This window comes from Empidonax traillii, unplaced genomic scaffold (genome assembly GCF_003031625.1).
Source record: "Empidonax traillii isolate 1590-97213 ecotype Southwest subspecies unplaced genomic scaffold, ASM303162v1 scaffold167:size2001844, whole genome shotgun sequence".
Taxonomy (NCBI): domain Eukaryota; kingdom Metazoa; phylum Chordata; class Aves; order Passeriformes; family Tyrannidae; genus Empidonax; species Empidonax traillii.
In genome coordinates this window covers 1,947,939-1,970,849 of record NW_020955360.1, presented here as the reverse complement: position 1 = coordinate 1,970,849, position 22,911 = coordinate 1,947,939, and the positions used below count along the sequence as shown (strand labels likewise).

Sequence of the window (22,911 nt, the reverse complement as noted above, 5' to 3'; positions counted from 1 at the left end):
AAATTTTCCTGAATGAGCTCATAAAGGACAGTAAAACAACATTCAGAAACAGAGTGTAAGATACATGCATTATTATTTTTTACTATTTTACATTACTATTTTTAAAAGTTTCTTGCTGATAAGTTTGAAATGCAAATACAGTTTGAAATAGAAATCAAAGCTTTACTTTAAATCAACAAATCCCACCAAATTCTTTATAAATGCATGGTAAAAATAATATTGATGTGCTTAATGCTAGATGAATACATCCATTCTGTGTCCATAGAAATTGATTTTCATATAATCTTCATGTACTAAAATATATAAAAAAACAGATCTCTCATTTACTTACTTATACTTACATCTTTCTTTTCCAGATGACACGAGAGCAGTATATATTAGCAACACAACAGAACAGCCTTCCAAGGACTGAGCAACCTCAGTTTTACCCAGTAGGGATTTATGGATGGCGAAAGAGGTGCTTATACTTCTTTGTCCTACTGCTGTTGGTTACCATGATTGTTAATTTAGCAATGACAATATGGATTTTGAAGGTTATGAATTTCACAGTGGTAAGTATTAAGTAACTTTACGTACCCCATTTCTTGACGTACAAACTGCTAGTTTTATTTCATTTTTCCTTTACCATGTTATAGAGAAATCTTGTAATTTTGGGTGAAAATTCATATATACTTTGAGTGTTACTTCAGATATTTATACCTTTTATGTATATTCTGCACTGAGTGGACTGGTGCCCTATAGTCAGATACTTTTGGTTAATCATATCTTCTGAAGATATATCTAGGTCTTAGATTGTTTTTTGTTTGCCCAAGTAAAAATGTCGTGATGACTGCCCCAAACATCTTTTGGTTGCTTGTCACCACTGAATAATAATCAGTAGGAGTTTACTATATCTGTTCTGTGCTGTATCTCACTTAGGAGGTTTTTCAGGTCAACATATGGTGTCTTTTTTAGCTTTTGTTGTTCTTAGTAATTTTTTTTAGAGTTTAGTGACAATTTCAACTGTGTTTCACCTAGAACTTAGAGTAGCTGTTTTGGTGTTGAGAGGGAGGTAAATGGACCTAAAAGTCACATGCTTTTCTGAGACAGTCTCTGTCTGGAATCTTTAGTATCATCAAAGTATTATCAAATCTGTATTTGAGATGTGCCCTTGAAAGAACATCTGCGTTTAGTGGAAACTGGAAGAAGTGCATACTAGTTGGCAGCAGAGTGGTGTATTTTTGTGTATCAAAATAGAAGAACTCTCAATAGTTTAAAATAGTAGTGCTTCTGCTAGGGTCAGAGCAATCTTTCTCTCTGGATTTTGACCTTTATAAACCATATTTTGATGTAGCTGGTTATAAATTCCAATGGTCACAGAACTTTTCTGTTCTCCATTCGTTTATTGGAAATAAAAAAAAAAAAACCACCAAAAAACCAGCATAGAATATATGTCTAAAATTGTTCTAAATCTCTTAATGCTCTGTAATGGATTGAGTTATCTGGGACTGTTGTCTGGTGAGATGTATTGTGCAAATACATTGATACTTCAGAGTTTTCCCTAGTGGATGAATATGTTAGATTAACATTTTGACAACTGTATGACTTTAATATTCATGAGCTGAAGAATTGGTGAGAAGATTTGAGGGGTTGCATTTTTTGGAGGCGGAAGCTGGATTTGGTTTGTTGGTTCTGTTTGGGATTTTTTTTTTTTAGCGTAATGCACTTTCAAAATAGGACATCCAAATATGTTTTTGCTTATTCATAATTGTTCATTTGTACTAGAAATATATTTAGGCATAACTGCTGATTTCAGTAAAATGGTCTGCCACTATGCCAGAGGAGAATTGAGAATGGAAATTTAAATAGGATAAGAAAATGTTTTACAAAGCACAGAATTTTTCTCTGTGCAGAAGATTGCATTCCAATAGAATATTTGAAAGTACTGTTTGCACATCTAGGAAATGTTTGACCTTCCACACTAGAAGATATTATAGCACTGTTCAGCTTAAAGCTCTTAGAATTTGATCATGAATTTTTTAAAAAACAATATAAAAAAAAAGGAATTTTGAAATAGTTTTCTTTCGTGTATGTCAATGCTTTGTTAGAAAGTTAAAAGTTTATGGTGAATCACTAAATCAGTGCAAGAATCTAGTGCAGAAAACAAATTGTTTCATCTTTTATAGACACTGCTACCTGATCCTGTTTGAATAGATTTTGTTATTTATACACAGAAGAATATGAGTTTTCTTCTGCAGATTCATGGAATGGTAGTCTTCTAATTGGACTAGTAGAAGACTAGAATGGTAGTCTTCTTGGACTTGCACATTGGAATATACATTCAAAAATTGACTGCTAGAAGACTGTCATGTTAAAATTCGGTAACATCTTCATGCTTATGTCCTCACATGCACATTTCAGCATGAGTGGGAAATTTGTGTAAAGTCTGAAGGAGTCACATTCTTAGCAGTGGATATTTGAGAGTAAAATAATTTAGTTTGTGAACGTAAAGTTATGTATTGCAATAGTAATACACAGTATGCAATACATGCTGCAAAACATGCAATAGCTTTGAAATATATATATTTTTTTCCCATGTACATGCATATATACAGATAGATACAAAATAATAAATTTTATTTGTATAACTGGGCAGTGATAGGAAATCAGAAGTGCAACTAGGAGCCTAAAGAATATTTGCCCAAGAGGAGAATCTAGCCATGATAAAATAATTACTGAAATTGGACTGCTTTGACATTTTGACATTATTTTAAATTATTTCCCATTTTGGCATATGCCAGTGTTGAGCTTTTAATAGAAACAATAGTAATTGCACCACTTCAAGGGGTTATGAAGAGCCAGGTCATAGTGTGTCATTGCTGGCTGTCAATTGCAACACTGTTAATTTATATTAGCTGTTGACTTTCTATTTTTAACTGTAAAACTGCAACCACTGGCAATTTGGCATAATAAAAGCCTTTCTGAGATCAAGTTTCCAATTGGAAAAGTTTTCTGAATATACTGACCTTGCACATACAAGTCACATTCTGAATCTGAACTAGTTATGCCAGACTCTTTTTATATGCAGAGAGGAGAAATAGGGTCTTCTGTAAGGCCATACATCTCATAGTAAGACAACAACTGAAGTGAACTGTTCTTAAGGACAGATATTGAATAGCTTATTTAAGAAGTAATAATAATAATAAAAAAATAGTTTATTTACAATTGTGTAAAAACATGGTACAGGCAAGCTGAGCAAGTCTCATTTTATCAGATTATGTAGTATCAGCAGGAAATCTAGAGAAACTTTCAGGGATACGATCTCTTCTTCCAGTGTACAATGTAAGAAACTTGAAATGTAAATGCAAGTTAGAAATAATTGCCCTTATATAATATGTATCAGATGAGCAAAACAGAAGGTAATCACAGAATCACAGAATATGCTGAGTTGACAGTGACCCACAAGGATGGAGTCCAACTCCTGACACTGCACAGGACCATCCCCAAGAGTCACAAGACGTGCCTGAGAGTGTCATTCAGACTCTTCTTAACTCTGTGAGGCTCGGTGCTGTGACCACTTCCCTGGGGAGTCTGTTCCAGTGCCCAACCACCCTCTGAGTGAAGAACCTTTTTCTAATATCCAACCTAAAACTCCCCTGACACAACTTCAGGCCATTCCCTCAGGTTCTGTCACTGGCCACCACAGAGGTCAGTGCCTGCCCCTCCTCTTCCCCTCACAAGGAAGTCGTAGACTGCAAGGAGGTCTACCCTCAGTCTCCTCTTCTTCAGACCAAGTGACCTCAGTCACTCCTCCTAGGGCTTCCCCTCAAGGACCTTCACTATCTTCATTGCCCTCCTTTGGATGCTCTCCAATAGCTTCATACTTTTCTTATATTGTGGTGCCAAAAACTGCACACAATATTCAAGATGAGGCCTCCCCAGTGCAGAGCAGAGCGGGACAACCCCCTCCCTGGACTGGCTGGTGATGCTTTGCCTGATGCCCCCAGGACACAGTTGGCCCTCCTGGCTGCCGGGGCACTGCTGACTCATATTCAACTTGCCATGGACCAGGACCCCCAGGTCCCTTTCGCTGGAACTGCTTTCCAGCATCTCTTTCCCCAGTCTGTACATACATCTCGGGTTGCCCCGCCCCAGATGAAGAATATGGTGCTTTCTGTTGTTGAACTTTGTCGAGGTGTCTCTGCAGGGCCTCCCTGCCTTCGAGGGAGTCAACAGCTCCTCTCAGTTTTGTGTTGTCTCCAAACTTGCTTAGTATCACTTGTAGTCCTGCATCCAAGTCATTTATGAAGATGTAGAAGAGCACAAGACCTAAAATGGAGCCCTGTGAAACCCCACTAGTGACAGATCACCAGTCTGATGTTCCCCCATTCACTGTTACCCTTTGTGCTCAACCTGTGAGCCAATTGCTCACCCACCACAAGATGTGTTTATCCAACTGTGTGCTGGACCTGAAGAATCCTGTGAGAGACAATATTGAAAGCTTTACTGAAATCCAAAAAGGTTACATCAACTGGCTTCCCTTGATCACTTAAGTGGGTTACCTTGCCATAGAAGGATATCAGGTTTGATAAGGAGAACTTTCCCCTCACGAAGCCGTGCTGGCTATGACCAATGACTGCATTGTCTTTCTGGTGTTTTACAATACCTCCCAGAATAATCTTCTCCATAACTTTACCAAGCATTGAAGTGACACTGACAGGTCTGTAGTTTCCAAGGTCCTCTTTCTTGCCCATCTTGAAAACTGGGACAACGTTTACCATATTCCAGTCAGCTGGGACCTCTCTGGATTCCCAAGACTGCTCAAAAATCATCAAGAGGGGCTTTGTGATGATTCCCATCAGGCCTCATAGATTTGCAGGGATCCAGCTGGAGCAGCAGATCCTGCACAATTTCAGGGCTGACTGGGAGCTGATCATTCTCACAGTCATGGTCCTCCAGCTCAGAGCGCTGAGACCCCCTTGATCATCAGTGTTGAAGACAGAGGCAAAGGTTAAACACCTGTGCCTTGTCTCTGTTCCTGTTTGTGACGTGGCCATCCTCATCATGTAATGGCCTGATGTTATTGTTACACTGCCTGTTGCCATTAATATATTTCAAAAAACTCTTTCTATTTTTCCCCACATTTCTAGCAGTTTCACTTCCAGTTGAGATTTAGCACAAAGCATGTTAGAAAGAGGAATCAGAGACGTAGTAATAATTTTTTGAAAGATATTCCCTCACTGGTGTTATTGTCCTTTAATGTGTATTCAAGATCTGTTACCTCACTGTTTGATCATCTGTTTAAAAAGGTACAAGTGTGGCCAAGAAGGCCAGTGGCATCTTGGCCTGTATCAAGAGCAGTGTGGCCAGCAGGGCCTGGGATGTTATTGACTCTGTACTTGGCACTAGTGATGTCACACCTCAAGTACTGTGTTCAGTTTTTGGCCCCTGACTTCTATAAGGATATTGAGGTTTCAGGGTGGTACCAGAGATGGGAACGGGTGAAGGGTCTAGAAAACATGTCTTATGAGGAACAACTGAGGGAGCGTGGTTGTTAAGCCTGGAGAAGAAGAGGCTCGTAGGGGACCTTATCACTCTCTACAATCAACTGAAAAGAGATTATAGTGGGGTAGGGGTTGTTTTCTTCTGCCATGTCTCATATTAAATGATGAGAAGACATGGTCTCAAGTTGTGCCAAGGGAGGTTCAGATTAGATGTTAGAATTTTTTTTTTTCACTGTAAAAGAGGTTAGGCATTGGAATAAGTTGCCCAGGGAAGGTGTAGTCAACATCTCTGGAAGTGTTCAAGGGGCATCTGTATGTGACACCTGGGGATATGGTCCTGCTAGGCTAGTGGTTGGACTGGGTGATCCTCAACATCTCATTTAACTTTGGTGATTCTGTGATTCTGTGAAAGCACGTAAGACGTTCAGGACAAAGAAATCCTTCATCATTTCCACTGATAGATGCACATAGCTGTAACACACCACACTATCCTGGGTTTACATGGAAAGTAATAATTCATAAGACTGTATTAGAAGAAGATCTGACTTTGAACAAAATGTCTGCCCATTACTTAACCCAGAAATAATCCTTGACCTAAACCCATCACTGGGACAAAGCTCTTTATTGTTTTATGTGCATCAAGTGAATCCACTCTGTTCTGAGTGGTAAGAATAAAATAATGTGACGGCCTCTATGGTGCATTGTCCCCTAATGGAACGATCAAAATCTCTGAATCACATGGTTGAACTTTAAACTTCATCTATTGTACAAAATACTTTCCTGAAAAGTAAACCACTGCTGTCTTGAAGAATAAACACAACTTTCCTTGTGTCTCTTAAGCCTGATTTTTAAAGGAGACATGCAAAACATATTGGAAAAAATCAAGCCAGAAACTAAAATCTGGTTTTTTTATAAGTATCAAAATAATAATCTTAGGAGACTTGGGCTTCATGGAACATACTTTCTTTTTTTTTGTATTATCCTTGCCATGGTTCACAGGCTCCCCCACGGAATGTCTGTCTTTCAATTTCCATCAGGATGTAATTACCTCTCACTTAGTCTAGGTTATATGTGTTTAATGAAGCTCAAAGCTGTTAGTTACTTTTTTTTTTTTTTTTTTTTTTTTTTTTTTTTTTTTTTTTTTTTTTTTTTTTTTTTTTTTTTTTTTTTTTTTTTTTTTTTTTTTTTTGTCCTCACAATTAGTGTACTAGCGGTTTTGGGAAGGATAGGACAGTCAAGTCATAACTCAGTGACAGAACATAGAGTAAAATATGGACATACTGTGAATTTATAATATTCTGGTTATTTCACATATGTAATACATATGAAATTTAAGGGCTAGTAAGGAAAGAAATATTTTTTCCTGTGCCTTCATTTTTGTTGTCATGTATTTGCATGGACTATAGCATAGGTAATTAGCTTATGTTTTTTTTAAAGATTGAATCACTTGAGCATTATTCTCTGATACAGTCTTTTATCATCTTTAAGTTACTCTAACCTCAGTAGAACTAAAATTTTATATAATTTATTTTTTATATAGATGTTACTGAATGAAGTATATTGACACTCTGTCAATCTGATTAATTACTCAGTAAAAGAGATTTACCAAGCTTTTTCATTACTAACCAAATACCAGTGTAGAAATACCTGACTGAAAGTTTCCTACAGGTGTTTCAAATTAGTTTTAAAAACAAATTCAAAGTTTTCCTCTTACTGCTGTGAAGTGACATTGTAAAATAATGTGGGGAAATCAGCATAGAAACCTAAGTTCCCCTCTTGGTAGGGGAGACATTTAATAACTGGGCATTTATACATTTTCTAATATGTATTCAATTGACATTGATATTAACATTTACTTAATATTACATTATTCCATTGTTTATTACGTTATTGAAGTTTGGAGTTTGGTAAAGCTGAAAAAATTGTAATGGTAGAAAAAATGCCAGTGTGAACCCTTTCAGTTCTTAGCATCTCTTTAGGGTTGGCCTGTAACAGCCACATATCCTAGGAAGTATAAGACCAAATTATTTTATTGGTTTTGGTTGTACTTTTGGTTTTGTGTGTCTCCATATTCTGATTTCTTCCTAGGAATCAATGCATTAAAAGGCTTATTTTGTGACCCCGTCTAAGAATGCAGTTATCCAATTCTGATATTTTGTCTTGCAATGTTCCAGTGAGTTTTGACTGCTGTCATGGCACAATGTTGCCTATATTGATACGTGTTAGACTCCACTTGCCAGCACTACCATGGGAATGACTTTTAAGATCAGGAATGAGACAATTTATCATCCAGGTTGAGACAGTTATTTTTCGAGGGAATTTGAGCATCACTTTAGCTTCAGACATAAGCAGAGTATAAAAGCAGTTTAATTTTCTGGCTAGAACTCATGTGTTTCATGCTCATGACTGAACATACTCTTGTTGCTGGCTGCCTAGCCCTGGATTCACGTTGTTTGGATAGCAGGTCGTTTTCAAGTTGAATGTCTGCTGGAATATACACAAGCGAATGAACATGGTTTCTTTTCTATGTGACAGCACATATAATGACAGATATATGCAACCATTAACTCTTCTGTACATCGTTATAGGTTGTCCCTACATTCCTTTAAAGTTTGACTTTTAGAGTTAGAAACTTTCAGATCTACAAAAATCTGAATTATAATATTATATTAAAATTACTTATATGCACCAGTAAACAGAAATTGGTTTGGGAAATTGTATTGTCCTGGGTTTTGGTTGATGTGCAAGAATGAGGAAATCTTTCAAATATTTAGCTTGACGTGTTGTTGGGACACACATACACTTCTGATCTTAATAGCCAACACAGAGAAAACACAACTTCTTTAAAAGTACAATTTTTCCATTAAACTTATGATTCAATACTTAAAGATTTAGTAGAGAACTAAAGTGGCTGTGATCAGTGTTTTTACCTAGATGTATAGCAAATTGTCTTGGCATACTGAAGAAAATGAAAATAATTTATTTTTGAAACTATACTATATAGTCATTGTCTGTTTCTCTACAAGCATGACAGTAATATGAACAGTTGGGTTTTTAAGATTCTTTGGTCACCTGTATCTCTTTATGTGATGGTCAAAACAGTATTCTGTCATCAGTTTAGTTGGTTCTGCTGATCTGAGTGATAAAGATAGTGTTTGCCCCTGACAGCTAACACAACTTCAAATAGAACTAAGACAAGCGTTTTTTTTCCATTTCTTAGATAATTTTTGAGACATGTCCAATTTGTATCAGATTGACATTTCAAATTTATGAAGTTTATATCTGTATGTTTCTGTACTCAACAATAATTTTGCTGTTTGCCAAAGAGAACACTTCTTTCATTTGACAAAGGCAGCCGTTTGTTGTTAGGTTTTGAATAAGTATTAATAGTATCAGTTGCTGGATAATTAATAATTTTTTTCTGTCATATCTGCAGATTTAACTTATTTCAATGGCAATAATTTATTTTCAATAATATATTTAAAACTAAATTACATAATTTTCAAAATTTTTTATCTCTTAACTAGATAGAAAACTATTTTTCTAGGTCCATCAGTATTTTAGTTTTCAAGAACTGGGTGTCCCATTTCGGGATGAATGCAAGAAAGCTCTTGTTTCCTTTTTGTTTGTTTTTTTGTAGTGAGAAAGTTCCAGTCCAGAGCAGGCAATATCATTAATTATTTCTGGTAAGAGACTTAGTCAAGATATGGGAGACCAAGGTTCAAATTCATGCAGTCTCCAATGTAGATCATGTCCCAGGTAAGTGTTCTACCCATAGGCTATTAGTTCTTATGATTTCTGTTTCTTTGTAATAGATACGTGACCTCTAACTTACTATTTCTTAGTTTCAAACATTACATTTCATCCTTGTAACAAATTTTATTGAAAATTCCAATGAAATAGCTCTGTATTCCTCAGGAGTATTTTCTGCTCAGACTTAAGATTAATTAAAAAAAAATGTTTAAAAAACTTTCAACTGGCTAAAATGAGTATTAGAAACCGTACACGTGTGCACACGCACATGTACACAGACACACACACACACAAAGTCTTATTTATATAACTGTGTTCTCATCTCCTTATGTTGCACTGGAAAACAGAAACTGCAGCTTCTGGAATGAACCTGTGAGCTCCATGGTAATTCAAACACTCATAGCATGTCAGCAAATGAATCTTGCTATGAGTTAATTTTACTTGGACTTTTTCATCCCATTTTTTAATATGCATGTAAAAGCACAACTTGATAGAGCTGGAGGGTATTTTGTAAAACTTGTGTCCTCTTTAATTTGGAGTGCAGTAGATAGGAATGAACTGATTTGTTCTTAGTCTATATTGAGCATTTCACGTAGTTGCTGTCCTGAGTACAGTTCAGAATTCATTTTAAGTATTCCTAATACTGTTTTTCTAAATCACGTTTTTATCTCATTTTATATGTGTACCTCCTGCATTGTATGCCTCCTTTCCTAGCACTTTGTGAGAGGAACAAAATATCAGTGTCAGTGCAAGTGCAGTGTAGCTTTACTTGGCTATATAGTAAGTAATATAAAATCTGTTGTGTCACAGTGGGAAGGCAGCTAATCTAAAGTCAAGTCTGCAATCTCCTGTTTGTTACACATACATATGGCAACAGTTTGCATGAACAAGCCGCTGTTAAACATATTTCATTAGGTATTTTATAGTACTAGGCATCTCATGCAAAAAAATCTTTTGGTAAGAAGTAGGAAGGTATTGTTTGAAACAATCCTATTTAATAGAACTTCTCAGCAAATATGAACTGCAGGTTACATTATTGATTCTGAGTGGCTGAATGCAGATTTTAAATAGTTTATTTTATTCCTGAGATATATATCTGTATGTTTTGGTATTCGTTGTTACTAATTATCTCTGATGAAGAAATAATGGAATAAAATTAATTTCTTATTTTTATATTGATTTGGTCATGCAGATTTAATGGCAGAGTACTAATGAAGTTCCCAATAGAAAAGGGAAATAAATACTTCACACCCTATATAACCTTGTAAAAATGTGGTTTAATTAACTGTAGAAAAACATAATCTATTTATACAGTTGTTTAAGCTTGACCTTGCCATGGCTTTGGAAAATTGTACTGTACTGTTCAGGACTTGACTTCATAGGGAAAACTGTCTATAAACAATGTTTACTTTATAGACATGTACAAGGTCACTTCTTGCTCATTTGTCCAATTGCTTTAGATTTGTCTCATGAAGTGTCAGGGCTGATTTAGAGACAGCTTAAGGGACACAGATTCATAACGTGTACCTTTATGCCATGTCAGCAGACAAGCATGCCACATGTAGCTTGTCCCATGTTTCAAATTAAGTGTGGATGGCTAAATTTTCTTCTACTATTCAGTGGAGTGAATCTGATTGTTCATTAAACCATGACTGGTGCAACCTCTTCTAAGGGTCTTAACATTCAAAAAGGACACTAAGTGTGGCTATAGAATGTACAGAAGAGGGAAACAACAACTTAAATTCATGTGGTAGGTTAGATAAAAATAAATAAATATATATATATATATATATATATATATATATATATATTCAGTTTATGGACATTTACCTTCTGTGAAATAATAATAATAATGTATTTAAGCTGAGTGAACAACATTTACTGGACAGCTTATTCTTAATCATTTGCACTGTTAGTAGGCTGGAATAAGTATCTCAGAAAATATTTGCTTTCGTGAAAATTGAATTAACTTAATTTCCATTATTAGCTTTTAGCTCTGTTTCCTCTCGATGTGTATTCTAGCATGACATTAGTGTTTGTAGAAAATTAGATTTTCAAGAGAATGTTATATAAATATAATTTTTGCATTCTTAAAATTTTATTGAGTAAGCTAGTTCTGACACTTCAATTTGTCCAAGTGAATAGCTTGAATAGCAGATGTTTGAAGAGTGTTATTGTGTGCAGTCATTTTTAGTGAGGGGGAAAATGAGAAAAGAATTTAATTTTGTGTATTGGGGTTCAAGAAAATAATCAACAGAAAGTCATTATATGGAAAGAAAAGGCTGATGCATCAACATGTTTGTCTCAAGTAGGACAACTAAATCAGACCGAGTTAATTTTCTAGTGTGGGCCAAGCAGTAATATTTCGTAAGTTTATTTAGCAGGGATTAGAGAGATATCAATCCGCTTGAACAAAGTTTCATTACTTGAAGGCACCAACAGTTTGTATGAATAATGATATATGTCATAGTTTCTTCTTTCCTTTCTGTTATTGGGTTATTTATGTGAGTGTAGAATGAAATAAAAAAAATACAGTCTACACTTGGAATCCTGCTTTTATTTGTACAAGTCCTCCATCTTGAAATAAATACAAGTCTGTGTACAGGAGCAGAATGTACTCATGTAAATCTAGCCTAAATTAAACCTAGTACATTTAGGAATTAAAGTAAAAAAGAAATTGAAAGATAAGATAGAATACATAGTGATAAGTATCTTATGTATTCCCTCTTCTAAGTCAGGATATTAGATGTGTTGTTGAAATCACAGTCAGGCTTAAATGATTAATCAAATGCAAGAACTTTTTTTTTTTTTTTTTAATTTGAATAAGATGCTTGTCTGTCCTGCAGCGAATGAGGAGAAAAATTTTCAAGACCTTTACCCAAAAGCTACAGCACTGATGGAGATGTCTTTTTTACACCTGTCAGTCACATTTTACTATACTGCTAGGTATATAAATCAAGAAATCCAGTAAAAGCAGAATGTAAATAATATTGCCAGAGACATTGTAGAAGTTGAGGAACCAGTACAAAATGAAAGTCAATGTTAATACACAATCCTAAAGCTCTTGATTGTAGTATAAATTTGTCTGCCTTTTTGGAAAAGCCTGTTCCATCAGAGCTTGTCTAATGATTCATTATTGCAGGCAATACCAAGCATACTCTGCCTGTCACATCACTGTCCATCATGACAATAACATAGTCATGACCATTTTACTGTGATGTTCAGTTAAGTAAAACAGATTATGTATGGCCTTGTGTAAGATCTTGAGAGTTTTGGATGTGTTATACCTTAAAAAAACAAAAAAACACCAAAACAAAACAAAAAACCCACAGATATTTTTTTTAATATCTCTAATAATGAAATGTGCATCTTTATGATGCATAGAATTGTTTTTAATTATAGGTCTTTTTCCTCTCACCTCACTGACATCTGTCTAAGCAGTAAAGCAATGTTAAGAAATGCTTTCCCAAACAGAAAATTCTAGTTATGATATTTATTTTTCATGACGACTTGATGTCGACTTGTTTTTTGAAAAATGCCATCCTGCACAGCTTTATACCTGTTTCTGTTGTAAAAACACCCTTCTGGATCCATTATTTCTTTACTGACCACAGTATTTGCTGTGCGTAACAGGCATGGTGTGCTGGGTGGACTGTGGAAAATAGCAGCTGTAGGATAAACCAATAGTGTGCTATAAGGAGTGTTGAAGAGTAGTACGTGATGACTCAAAGCATGATGCTGGAAGTACCAATTCTCATGGAGGTAGAGTAGTAAAGTGTGTAAACAAATAATTTCTGTGATGGGGCAGGATAGTGAAAATCAGTAATTGTACATTAATTATGTATTTGAGGGACACAAATGTCCCACCTTCCTTTCCGTTTAGTGGCAATTAGAGGTACCAATTCCAGGGTGAGTCCGGGGAAATAAGGCAGTTAGGAGAAGGTGTCCATAAAGTAGGGAAGCAGGTTCAACATGAGCTATAGAGAAGAGACAGCTGTTTAGGCTTCAGTAGGAATGTTCTGTCGTGCTTAGTTACTTGGATGGAGAGGAGTTGTGAAAAACTGGGGAAAAGAAAAATACTACTCTGGCAGCATTGTTTGTAGTTAATCTGTGGAGCACTTCACCACATAAAGTGCTAAAACATTTATAGATGTTTAAGAACTGATTGGGCAAACACGTAGAAGGAAAATCATATAATCTTAGAATCATAGAATTAGCCAGGTTGGAAATGATCTCTGAGATCAAGTCCAACCCTTGATCCACTATCACCACAGTTACTAGACTACAGCACTATTGCCACATCCAGTCTCACTAAGGAACCACCACCTCCCTGGACAACCCATTCCAATGTCTGATTACTCTCTCTGTAAAGAATTTCTTCCTGATATCCAACCTAAACATCTCCTGACAGAGCTTGAGACCATGCCCTCTTGTCCTATTGCTGATTACCTGGGAGAAGAGACCAAGTCTCACCTTTCAGGTAGCTGTAGAGAGTGATGAGGTCTCCCCTGAGCTTCCTCTTCTACAGGCTAAACAACCTCAGCTCCCTCAGCCTCTCCTCACAGGACTTGTGCTCAAGTCCCTTCACCAGCCTGGTTGCTCTTCTCTGGACCCGCTCCAGCACCTCAATGTCTTTCCTGAACTGAGGGGCCCAGAGCTGAACACAATACTCAAGGTGTGGCCTCACCAATGCAGAGTAAAGGGGAAGGATCACTTCCCTGCTCCTGCTGGCCACACTGTTCCTAATACAGGCCAGGATGCCATTGGCCTTCTTGGCCACCTGGGCACACTCTGGCTCATGTTCAGCTTCCTGTCAATCCAAACTCCCAGATCCCTTTCTGCCTGACTTTTTCGTTCACATTTACAAATTTATTTATGTTTGTATTGGTTGTATAAATTCTGAAAAAACTTCACAATATCTATTGTATTGTCTTGAATGGAAAATATTGATCAGTTTGTTCAGCTTTTGCCTTTGGCTTCAGATATTACCTTAGGCAACACATCGTTACACTTGTGTAAATTTGTCAAGCAAAATGTTATAAATTTTCTTTTATAAATAATTTTTTTACAGTTTATTAAAATGGATTAAACCCACTTAAAATTATTTTTAAAAATAACCCATATACCTAGAATAATATCTGTGCTTATTCTCAGATTTCTCTCTCCATCCCTCTGTAAAATCTGCAGTGAAGAAGCCACTATACAGATAGCTCAGATGAGATTGCTTTACTTTTTTTTTGTTTGTTTGTTTGTTTGTTTTTTTAGTTGCCATTTATTACAGCAAGTTAGAGAAGCAAAAGCATGTTTCAGGTATCTCTATCTAGAATCTCTTTCTAGAATCCATTAGGTGTCTATTGCACTCTGGTGTAGGCACGCAAGTTCTTTGTGTTTTCGTATGTGTGTATGAAACACACGTGTGTACTTACACAAGTACATATGCGAATCATAGGCAGCCTTTCTTATACTGGCTGCATATTAATGTTAATTCCTTGTTTGCCCTCTGATCTTGACCAAGTCATTGTGCAAGCAAGGATTCCCAGAAGACTTTTTGTACAATCAGATTTGATATACTTTAAGATTTAGCAATAGAAACATAATATAATGAAAAATTTCATTTACTTTGCCTATGTGGTTGGAGTTGATTAATCCCTTTGAAAGAGAGTATCATCACAGAGTACTAGAATATCTTCCATACTGAATCTTGAAACTAACAATACTAGAAAAAAAAAATCACCTGCAATATTTTTTTATAGAATGGCAGTTTCTGTTCAGTTATCAGCTGAAGGAAATGAAAATAGTCTCTGATCCACATACAGCAGGTTAGAGGTATGGTGTCAGTATTAATGATATCTGAGGCGCTCATTTTCCAAAAATGCCCAGAAACTCAGTATAAGAGACAAAACAACCTTTCCAATCTAAATTTAATGAAAAGTGAAAGCAGAAAAGCCTTGTATATTTTCAGTGTCTTTTTTTTTTGACAAAAATTGTCTTTAGATTAAGTGTTTCAACTTTCTCCTGCTTTTTATTAGATTAGTTTCCTTAGAAAGCAAAACAAATCCATATGCCACTGTAAAAGCATCCTTCTAAGGTCTATCAAACTTTTAAAAGTACACAAGTCAGCAAAAACTTCATGAGTCTTCAGGTAATGACAAAATAAATCAAACTATGTTTCCTTTTTTTCACTTTTATAAATTAATCATAGAATCATCACAGATTTATTCAAACCTATTTCCCTTGTCCTTGTAAGGAGTTTTGCCCCATCTTTCCTGTAAATTCATTTCAGGTACTAGAAGGCCCCAATTAGGTCACCTTGAAGCCTTCCCTTTTCCAAGTTCTCTCAGCCTTTCCTCATAGAGGAGGTCCTCCTTCCTTCTGCTCAATTTGGTGGCCCTCCTCTGGACCAAGTGTTACCTGTTTTCCTATTTTCCCACAACCCGCTGTCTTAATCAATATCACTCACTGCCATGTAATCGATATTACTTGTGTGCTACTTCAATATAGTCATATAGTAGTGATGAGCATGAGGAGAGAAACTCCGAGAAATTAAATACTTTACTTACTCTAATTTTATGTCAATGGAATTATTCATATAGCTATACTTCAGAATCTGTTGTATACATTTGAATTCTATCATGCTGAAAAGTGAAAGTTAAAGGATGTGCAGGAAAGGATGTATTGACAAGGGAAGAAAAAATGTGAGGGAGAAGAAAGGACTAACCTATTGTGGTAAAAATTATGAGATTGAAAAAGAATTATGAGATGGAGAAGTTGAAATAAAGAAAAAAGACCATATTTCATATAAAAAAGGTTTCTTAGCTAATAGATGTATTAGCCTCAGGAAGCAATATGTTTCAAAATGAAAAACAATCCATAACTTTTAGATCTCTAAAATTAAAATGGTGACAGCATTAGCACATATGATATACTGAGAAGAAGTATTCTAGTCTTCTAAATAAATCATTGGACAAGGACTACGAAAATCAGAGTTTGATTTTTAGCACTCTTTGCAGTTGCATAGCTGTGAATATTAATGATTTATTACTTCTAAATGGAAGTTATCGGAAAGCCAACTTGAATGAGAGCAGCCCTGAGGAGAAGGATGTGGGGGTTCTGTTCTCCTCTTCTGATGAGAAATTTGACATGACCCAGCAGTGTGCAGCTCAGAGAGCCAACTGGATTTGGACTGCATGAAAAGAAGCAAGGCCAGCAGGTTGAGGGAGGTGATTCTCCCCTCCACTGTCATGGGACACCACCTGGAGTACTTGCACAAGTATTTTATTTTTTATTTTATTTCATTTGTCATTTTGTCATTCTTGTAAGTAATAAACTGTCGTTAAATAAACATTAAAAAAGCTTTTCTGATAGTAATCAACTTAATTACAAAAAGAAGCTTTTTTAATACATAGTTTTGGAAAATAAAGAAAAATAAAATGATAGTCAAGAAAAAAACCAGGATAGAGCAAGCAATAGAAAAAGAAAGAAAAGAGAAAAAGAAGATATGAAAAGCAGGACAAAACCAATAACTGTACTCCTTACTCTTTTAAAGTGTCTAATGTAGGACTACGCAAAGTTTTCTAAGCACAGAGATATACTCTGAAATATACCTAAAACTGAGTTCTTGGAGTGAGACTGGCATTTTATTCACCTGGAACTATACTGAATATACTTTATTATCTTTCAGTGGAAATAGGCACTTGGTTTAACTTTCTCTGAAAGTCTCTGTGAGAGGAAATACAAGTCTATTCTTAAAAATTATAATTATCTTTCATATAACTGTAAGATAAATATTAGCACATTTAGCAGTACTGGCAATGTGTTCTCTATGTGAGTGTGAGTTTTCACAGTGCCACTATAGATGTGGCCTGTATGTGTTACCGGAGAAGCATGAAGTACATGGCACATGCATTTTTTTATGATTTATAGGTTTAAATGCTTCTTGAAATATTTAAGTATGGTAAAATTGCTTGAAATATCTAGAAGGTACTCATTAGTTGTTCCATTATTACTTTGTTCAATTAATGGAGGGCTATAAATTTTATATTAATTTAGAAATGCATTTGGCCTCTAACCATTATGATCTTTCATGATGTCGTCGTGACATTAAATAAACACAATTGCTGGATACTAGAATTCTTTCAGAAATATTTATTATATATGATAAGCCTGTCTCTAAACTCTCTATTCATACTACAAAACTTAAGAGGATATAAATAAAAGGAGAGAAAAGTCTTTAGTGAGATCTTTAGTAAGAAGTGATTTCAGGCTGATAGTAAGGCAGAAGAAAAAGGAGAATACAGGCTGAGTCTTGAAAATTAGGAAGATTTAAAAGGAGGATTAGGAAGATTTAAAAGGAAGAAAAGGAAGAAGAGAGAGAAAAGAAAAAATATCATCTCTTCAATGCAAATTAAGTTGACAATTTCTAGGTGTTGATTTGAGCCTCATTAGCCAGGTATAGGTAGCTAGATAAGGAATAAGGAGTATAATTAGTGGAGCAAAATATAGGTAAAAGTTGATGAACTAACATAGAATGATTGATGCTGACAGCCCTGTGTTTTCCAAGGAAACATTTGTGTGAAGTTAGGAACAGATGCTGAACAATATGGCACATCTGATTTCATGCTGCTTGTGCAAGCTGACCCCTGGCATTCTGTGTGAGGCCAAAAGATTTCTGAAATTTTAGTGAACAGGGGTTGTGGAGGTTCATGGAGGTTGACTGCTCAGATCAGGTGTTTGTCTTACCTTTCTGCAAATATCTGATGATCATGGTTTTACAATAAAATCTAATGTGGAGAAGAGAACACCTGAAATACTAGCTGTTATATAATTCTGCTGCTTTTTAAGATGTGTTGTATAATCTAAAGTAATGTATTCCTCTCTTCATTTGAAAGGTTGAAACTATTTTTGCAAGTTATTCTCACAATGGAAAATAATTTTAACAAAACTTCTAATACACAGTTTAGGAAAGGATATACAGAAATAAATTACTTTATAGCTATAATTACATTTATTACTCGAACCACTACAATTTATTTTTTTAATTCCATAGGAAAAATATTGATTCATCCAAATAAAGATCCAATTTTCATTTAAAACTTCAATAACTCTTCTCTCTGTCCCAATAATCTACATGTTGATTTTTGACATTTAAATACTGTTATTTAACCAAACCCACTGTGATTTGAAATCTAGCTGTTAACAGAAACATTTGTTAGTCTACTCCTGCTAGTAGTTTCTTTCATGTGTGCACTTTTGCTACAGATATGGAGAAAGGGAGTTAACATAGTTGACAGAGAACTATTGAAAACCTCTGTTCCTCCATGGCATTCCCTAAAAGTAACATCGTTGGAATAAATTACTCGATGAAGTAATTATCATACATGAGACCCAAGTTCAATATCTTATCTCTGACAACAACAAATAATGTAGGAAAGAATGTAGACCAGAGTAAGTGTATAGTAAGTGCTTCCCCAATGCTCTCCCATCTTACAGATTTAAGGTTCTGAGATTTTGAGAGCTATGTGATAGCAATGTGGCAGTAGATGGACCTGGAGAAGGACAACAAATGTTTAACACCAACACCCATAGTGGAATAGAGAGAAAACAGAACTGTCTCTAATGCCTTGCATCACAAAATTTAGCCTTCTTCGATCCTGAAATTCCAGGAAAAATACGGGATGAAAAGCAAAGAGTAGCATGCTTTGAAAAGTGGTGTAATTTGAGTAAAAAGTAATGTCAAATGGGTAAAATATTGTTTAGTGTTTCTTGATCACCCTTGTTCTTTCCTGCAGATAATGCTACAAGTCATTTATAAACAGGATGTTAATACCAAAGTTCATAATTCGTTGAAGGTTTCAGCTGGCTCATGTAGCTGCTTCCTTCTGTAAAACACCACACCACTTTTTGAGATGAGGTACAATATTATAATCAACACAAAAATGAAAATTTGGATTTTCAAAGTGTCAAGATAAAATATCAATGGGAAAGATTTGTTGTTCTGGACCACCTTTTTTCTTAATATGATCAATATGGTTATCAAAGAGTCATAGAATTATAGAATACCTGGAGTTGGAGGGGACCCACAAAGGTTCAGGTCCAACTCATTTTTTTTTGTATTTGATGGCAGTATTCTAGAATAGCATTTTTCCTTTCAGTTAGCAATGAAATACAAAAGGTTTTAATACTCAAGAATATATTATGAATCCTTGTTACAGCTTGATTCTTTTTGCCATAAGCTCTAAAATGTATTCACCTTCAATTGATTAAAAGAGCTTGCTTTTATTTTCTGAAGTGATAAGCTTTTGTGTATAGATGCCATTAAAATGGCACTGAAATATTCATTGCCTGAAAATGCTAGATAGAATATTGTATTAATTTTGTAACAAGGTCAAAAAAAAAAACATAGACAAAGAAAAATTCTAGAACAAAATACTGAATAGTACAGCATATAATCAAACCCACAAACAAATACAATTTTCTTGAGTAGGTAGTGGCAAAAAGAAACCAGTGTAATGAACATCTTGTGCTGGACAATTTTACTGAAAATCACACTATTTATTTCTTTTAAAAAATCATTCAGTATTCTTACTACTGTCATAAGAAAAGCCTATGTGTGATGGTAGCTGATAAAACTGATAAGACCTTTGCAGTATTGTAGAATGACTGCTTTAATCCTAAACTTTCCTTAAAAAGGGGATTTATGCATACATTTTTCTGTGGCACTCAAGGACATACAATATTTATTATGCTATAAAGCAGCACAGAGAGGAAACAGCAGGACTTGTCTACAAAACTTTGTTTGTTTTGAATATTGTGGTATTCCAGTTAACCTCATGAGCTCGGGGAAAAGACCTAGGATAAAAGACAGGAGCCAGAAAGCAGACCAGCAGCAGAATGGAAACTCTTGAGAAGCAAAGGCTATAGCAGATGAAGAAGCAGGCCCGTGGTGTTACCTTTCATTTTTTTTTCTTTTACAATTTCATTTTGTCTGTAAATAGACTGAAACAATATTATTTCTGTGGGCAATGTTTTGTTTACACTTTCTGAGCTAATCATATGTTAAGCAAGCAAGGAAAACCTGTCAAATAGTAAAAACCTTTAATCTATAAAGTGAATGAAATATCTGATGTTTTTCTATGTACAGTGTATGCTTGTAAAGTCCATATTTGCAGTACTGATTCTATTGAAAAAGATATTGATCATATATTATAGGAAATATGTTTCTATGTCTGTACTGTGGAACTGGTTGACTGATCCCAGTAAGTTCCTAAAGAGTGTGTGAAAATAAAGAGCTCTACAGACAAAAGACACCTTACAAGTATCTCAAGTAAAGGGAAGGTTTTACTTGACAGATCTGTAAGAAGTGGGAAAGAATTTTCTTTGGAGAAAGTCCTCCATGTTTGAACAATGTGGAAAAGCTCCAGTCCCAGCTCATGCCTCCATTAATATCAAAATCTATCCTCAGTGAGACACAGGCTGCAGGACACCTGGAATTAGTATTCCAATACTTAAAGAATTATTTGATTTAATATCTTCTTTGTTTACTCCAATACTTAAAGAATTATTTGATTTAATATCTTCTTTGTTAACATTGTTCCATCATCACTGCCTGTATCATACTTCTTGACTTCCCCTTGCTTGCAGAACTCCTCGTCATTTCTCAGAGGCAATAATACAACTGTGACTCAGGGGTAAAACCTTTCAAAAACCAAAAAGGTTTGTGTTCACAGAACTCATATAAATGAAGAGGGGTTTTGAGGTGAAATACATAAATAGGTTCAGATAATCATACTATAATTTGTTTAATTAAGCATCTCTCCTCCCACCCCCTACTGGGATAAAAGTTAAGATCTTGGCAAGCCTGAAAAGGAAAACTATGATTTTGTATTTGTTTGGGGAGGAGAGCTGTTTCTTGTTTTCTTTTTTTTTTTCATTTCTAACTTGACATAATGTTATAACACAGTCTTTATTAAGTAGAGAGAAATTAAGGGTTGCAAAATCCTAAAGATATCAAGATACTGCAGACTGGCCAAATTATATTTTCTTTGATCATTAAACATATGTTGACACAAGGATACATCTGAAAATGAGAGAAAAAGAGACGTGCTTAGACATAGGTACTATAGGCATTTTCTGTAGGAGAGTTTTGGAATTGAAAGTAATCATAGCTATCTGCCCAGGAATCAGAAGGTTAAGTTGGAAAGGTGAGTTGGAATGAGGGTTCTGTGCCTTGTCCAGGAGAGTATCTGTGGCAGTGGTGCTGGAATTGATAGAAGTTCAGTACATTTGAGGACTAAAACTCAGAAAATGATTTCTCAAACAAAATTGGGGTGTATTTGTTTGTTTCTTTGTTTGTTTAGAAAGATATATCTCCTCCTTCCTATTACTTTGGCTTTTGTACTATCTTACTAGTAATTTTCTTCAAGATAATAGTCCCAAATATTTATGAATCTTAAACTGAAATACGAGAGTAGGAAATTCAACTTCAGGAAGGAAAATTGAGATTTTTAAGTTAATTTTCACTGGGTAGTCTGAGAGAAGTTGTCAGGCAATACTCAGTGAAGTGTTACTACTCTGTATGTTCCGTGTTAACCATATGGAAGAGTAATTAGTCAGTAGATGATGTATTCGGTTTCATGTAAGTTAAGAACTATGGGTGATTTTGAGAAACTGCAAGTGAATTAAGAACTGTGTGGAATATCACAACTGCAGATACAATTTCACATGGATAAACATGTAACAAGTATGTGCTATCAGAGTTGCTCATACTCGGCAATCAGGTATTTCTTGATTTTTTGAGAAATAATCTGTTGAAAATATTTTCCAGCTGAGTCAATAAACATGTCTTCTAAATGTATTTTCAATATAAGTAAAATTTAATAAATAAGAAAGATAAATAAATTAATAGATTAATGCCATCTGAATACATCTGATAGAGATTTTATCATAGGAAGCTTTAGGAACAAGTGACATGATTGGAACAAAATTTGTTCTGGACTAGGAAAATTTGCATTTAGAAACTGAATGTTATATTTTGCAGAGGATTTATTCAGCCTCTCTGTCTCAGGTAGGTGAAAAGCCTGGATATGCTGACAAACATTAATTTTTAAACATGTTTACACAAAGAGATTTATAAATGAAAAAGCTAATTAGGTAATAAAAAAAATACACATAGAACAACAAAAATTTTAGTATTTTGTGTAAAATCAGAGGTAGTAAGTATAATGCCACTAAAGGCTAACTATTGGTTAGTATTAATTTTTTATCATAGATGGCTGATTTCATGCCTAATGACTTAGATTATGAGAATAATTTTTAAAATTGTGATGCAGTATTACTGGTTTGGATATACATTTTGTATTTGCTAGAAAAGGTAAAACTAACTACTTTCTTTCCTTTGCTCTTGAGCTTCTGTGTTGTATACTTTTTTTTTTTTTTTTTCTTTTTTTTGGTCAAGTAGTGCTTACCATAGCATTGCATATCTAATTGGGTGACAATTCCTTGTGGAAATACAAGGAAAAAGAATAATGAGTGAGGCCTATATAATAGTAACAGCAGTATACCCTGGAAGAATTTAGATTCCTTATACCATTTTGCCATTCTGGATTAAGCTTGGTAACCTTTTCTGAACTGGATGTTGTATACCATTCTAGGTTATGTTTGCTGGTCTTTTTTTTTC

General features: G+C 35.0%; 1 protein-coding gene across 3 annotated transcripts in view; it reads left to right on the top strand.

Annotated features, from left to right (window-relative positions):
- The first annotated feature begins 356 nt into the window (after positions 1 to 356).
- The window catches only part of SGCZ (sarcoglycan zeta), a 186,135-nt gene continuing 163,580 nt past the window's right edge, over positions 357 to 22,911 (top strand). The window contains exon 1 of one of the 3 annotated variants that reach the window (XM_027885559.1): positions 357 to 551. In XM_027885559.1, coding sequence (XP_027741360.1) covers positions 357 to 551 — 195 coding nt within the window. Of the gene's footprint in view, positions 552 to 9,173; positions 9,243 to 22,911 lie in introns of those variants that run through there. The other 2 variants (XM_027885562.1, XM_027885561.1) reach the window with 2 other exon arrangements.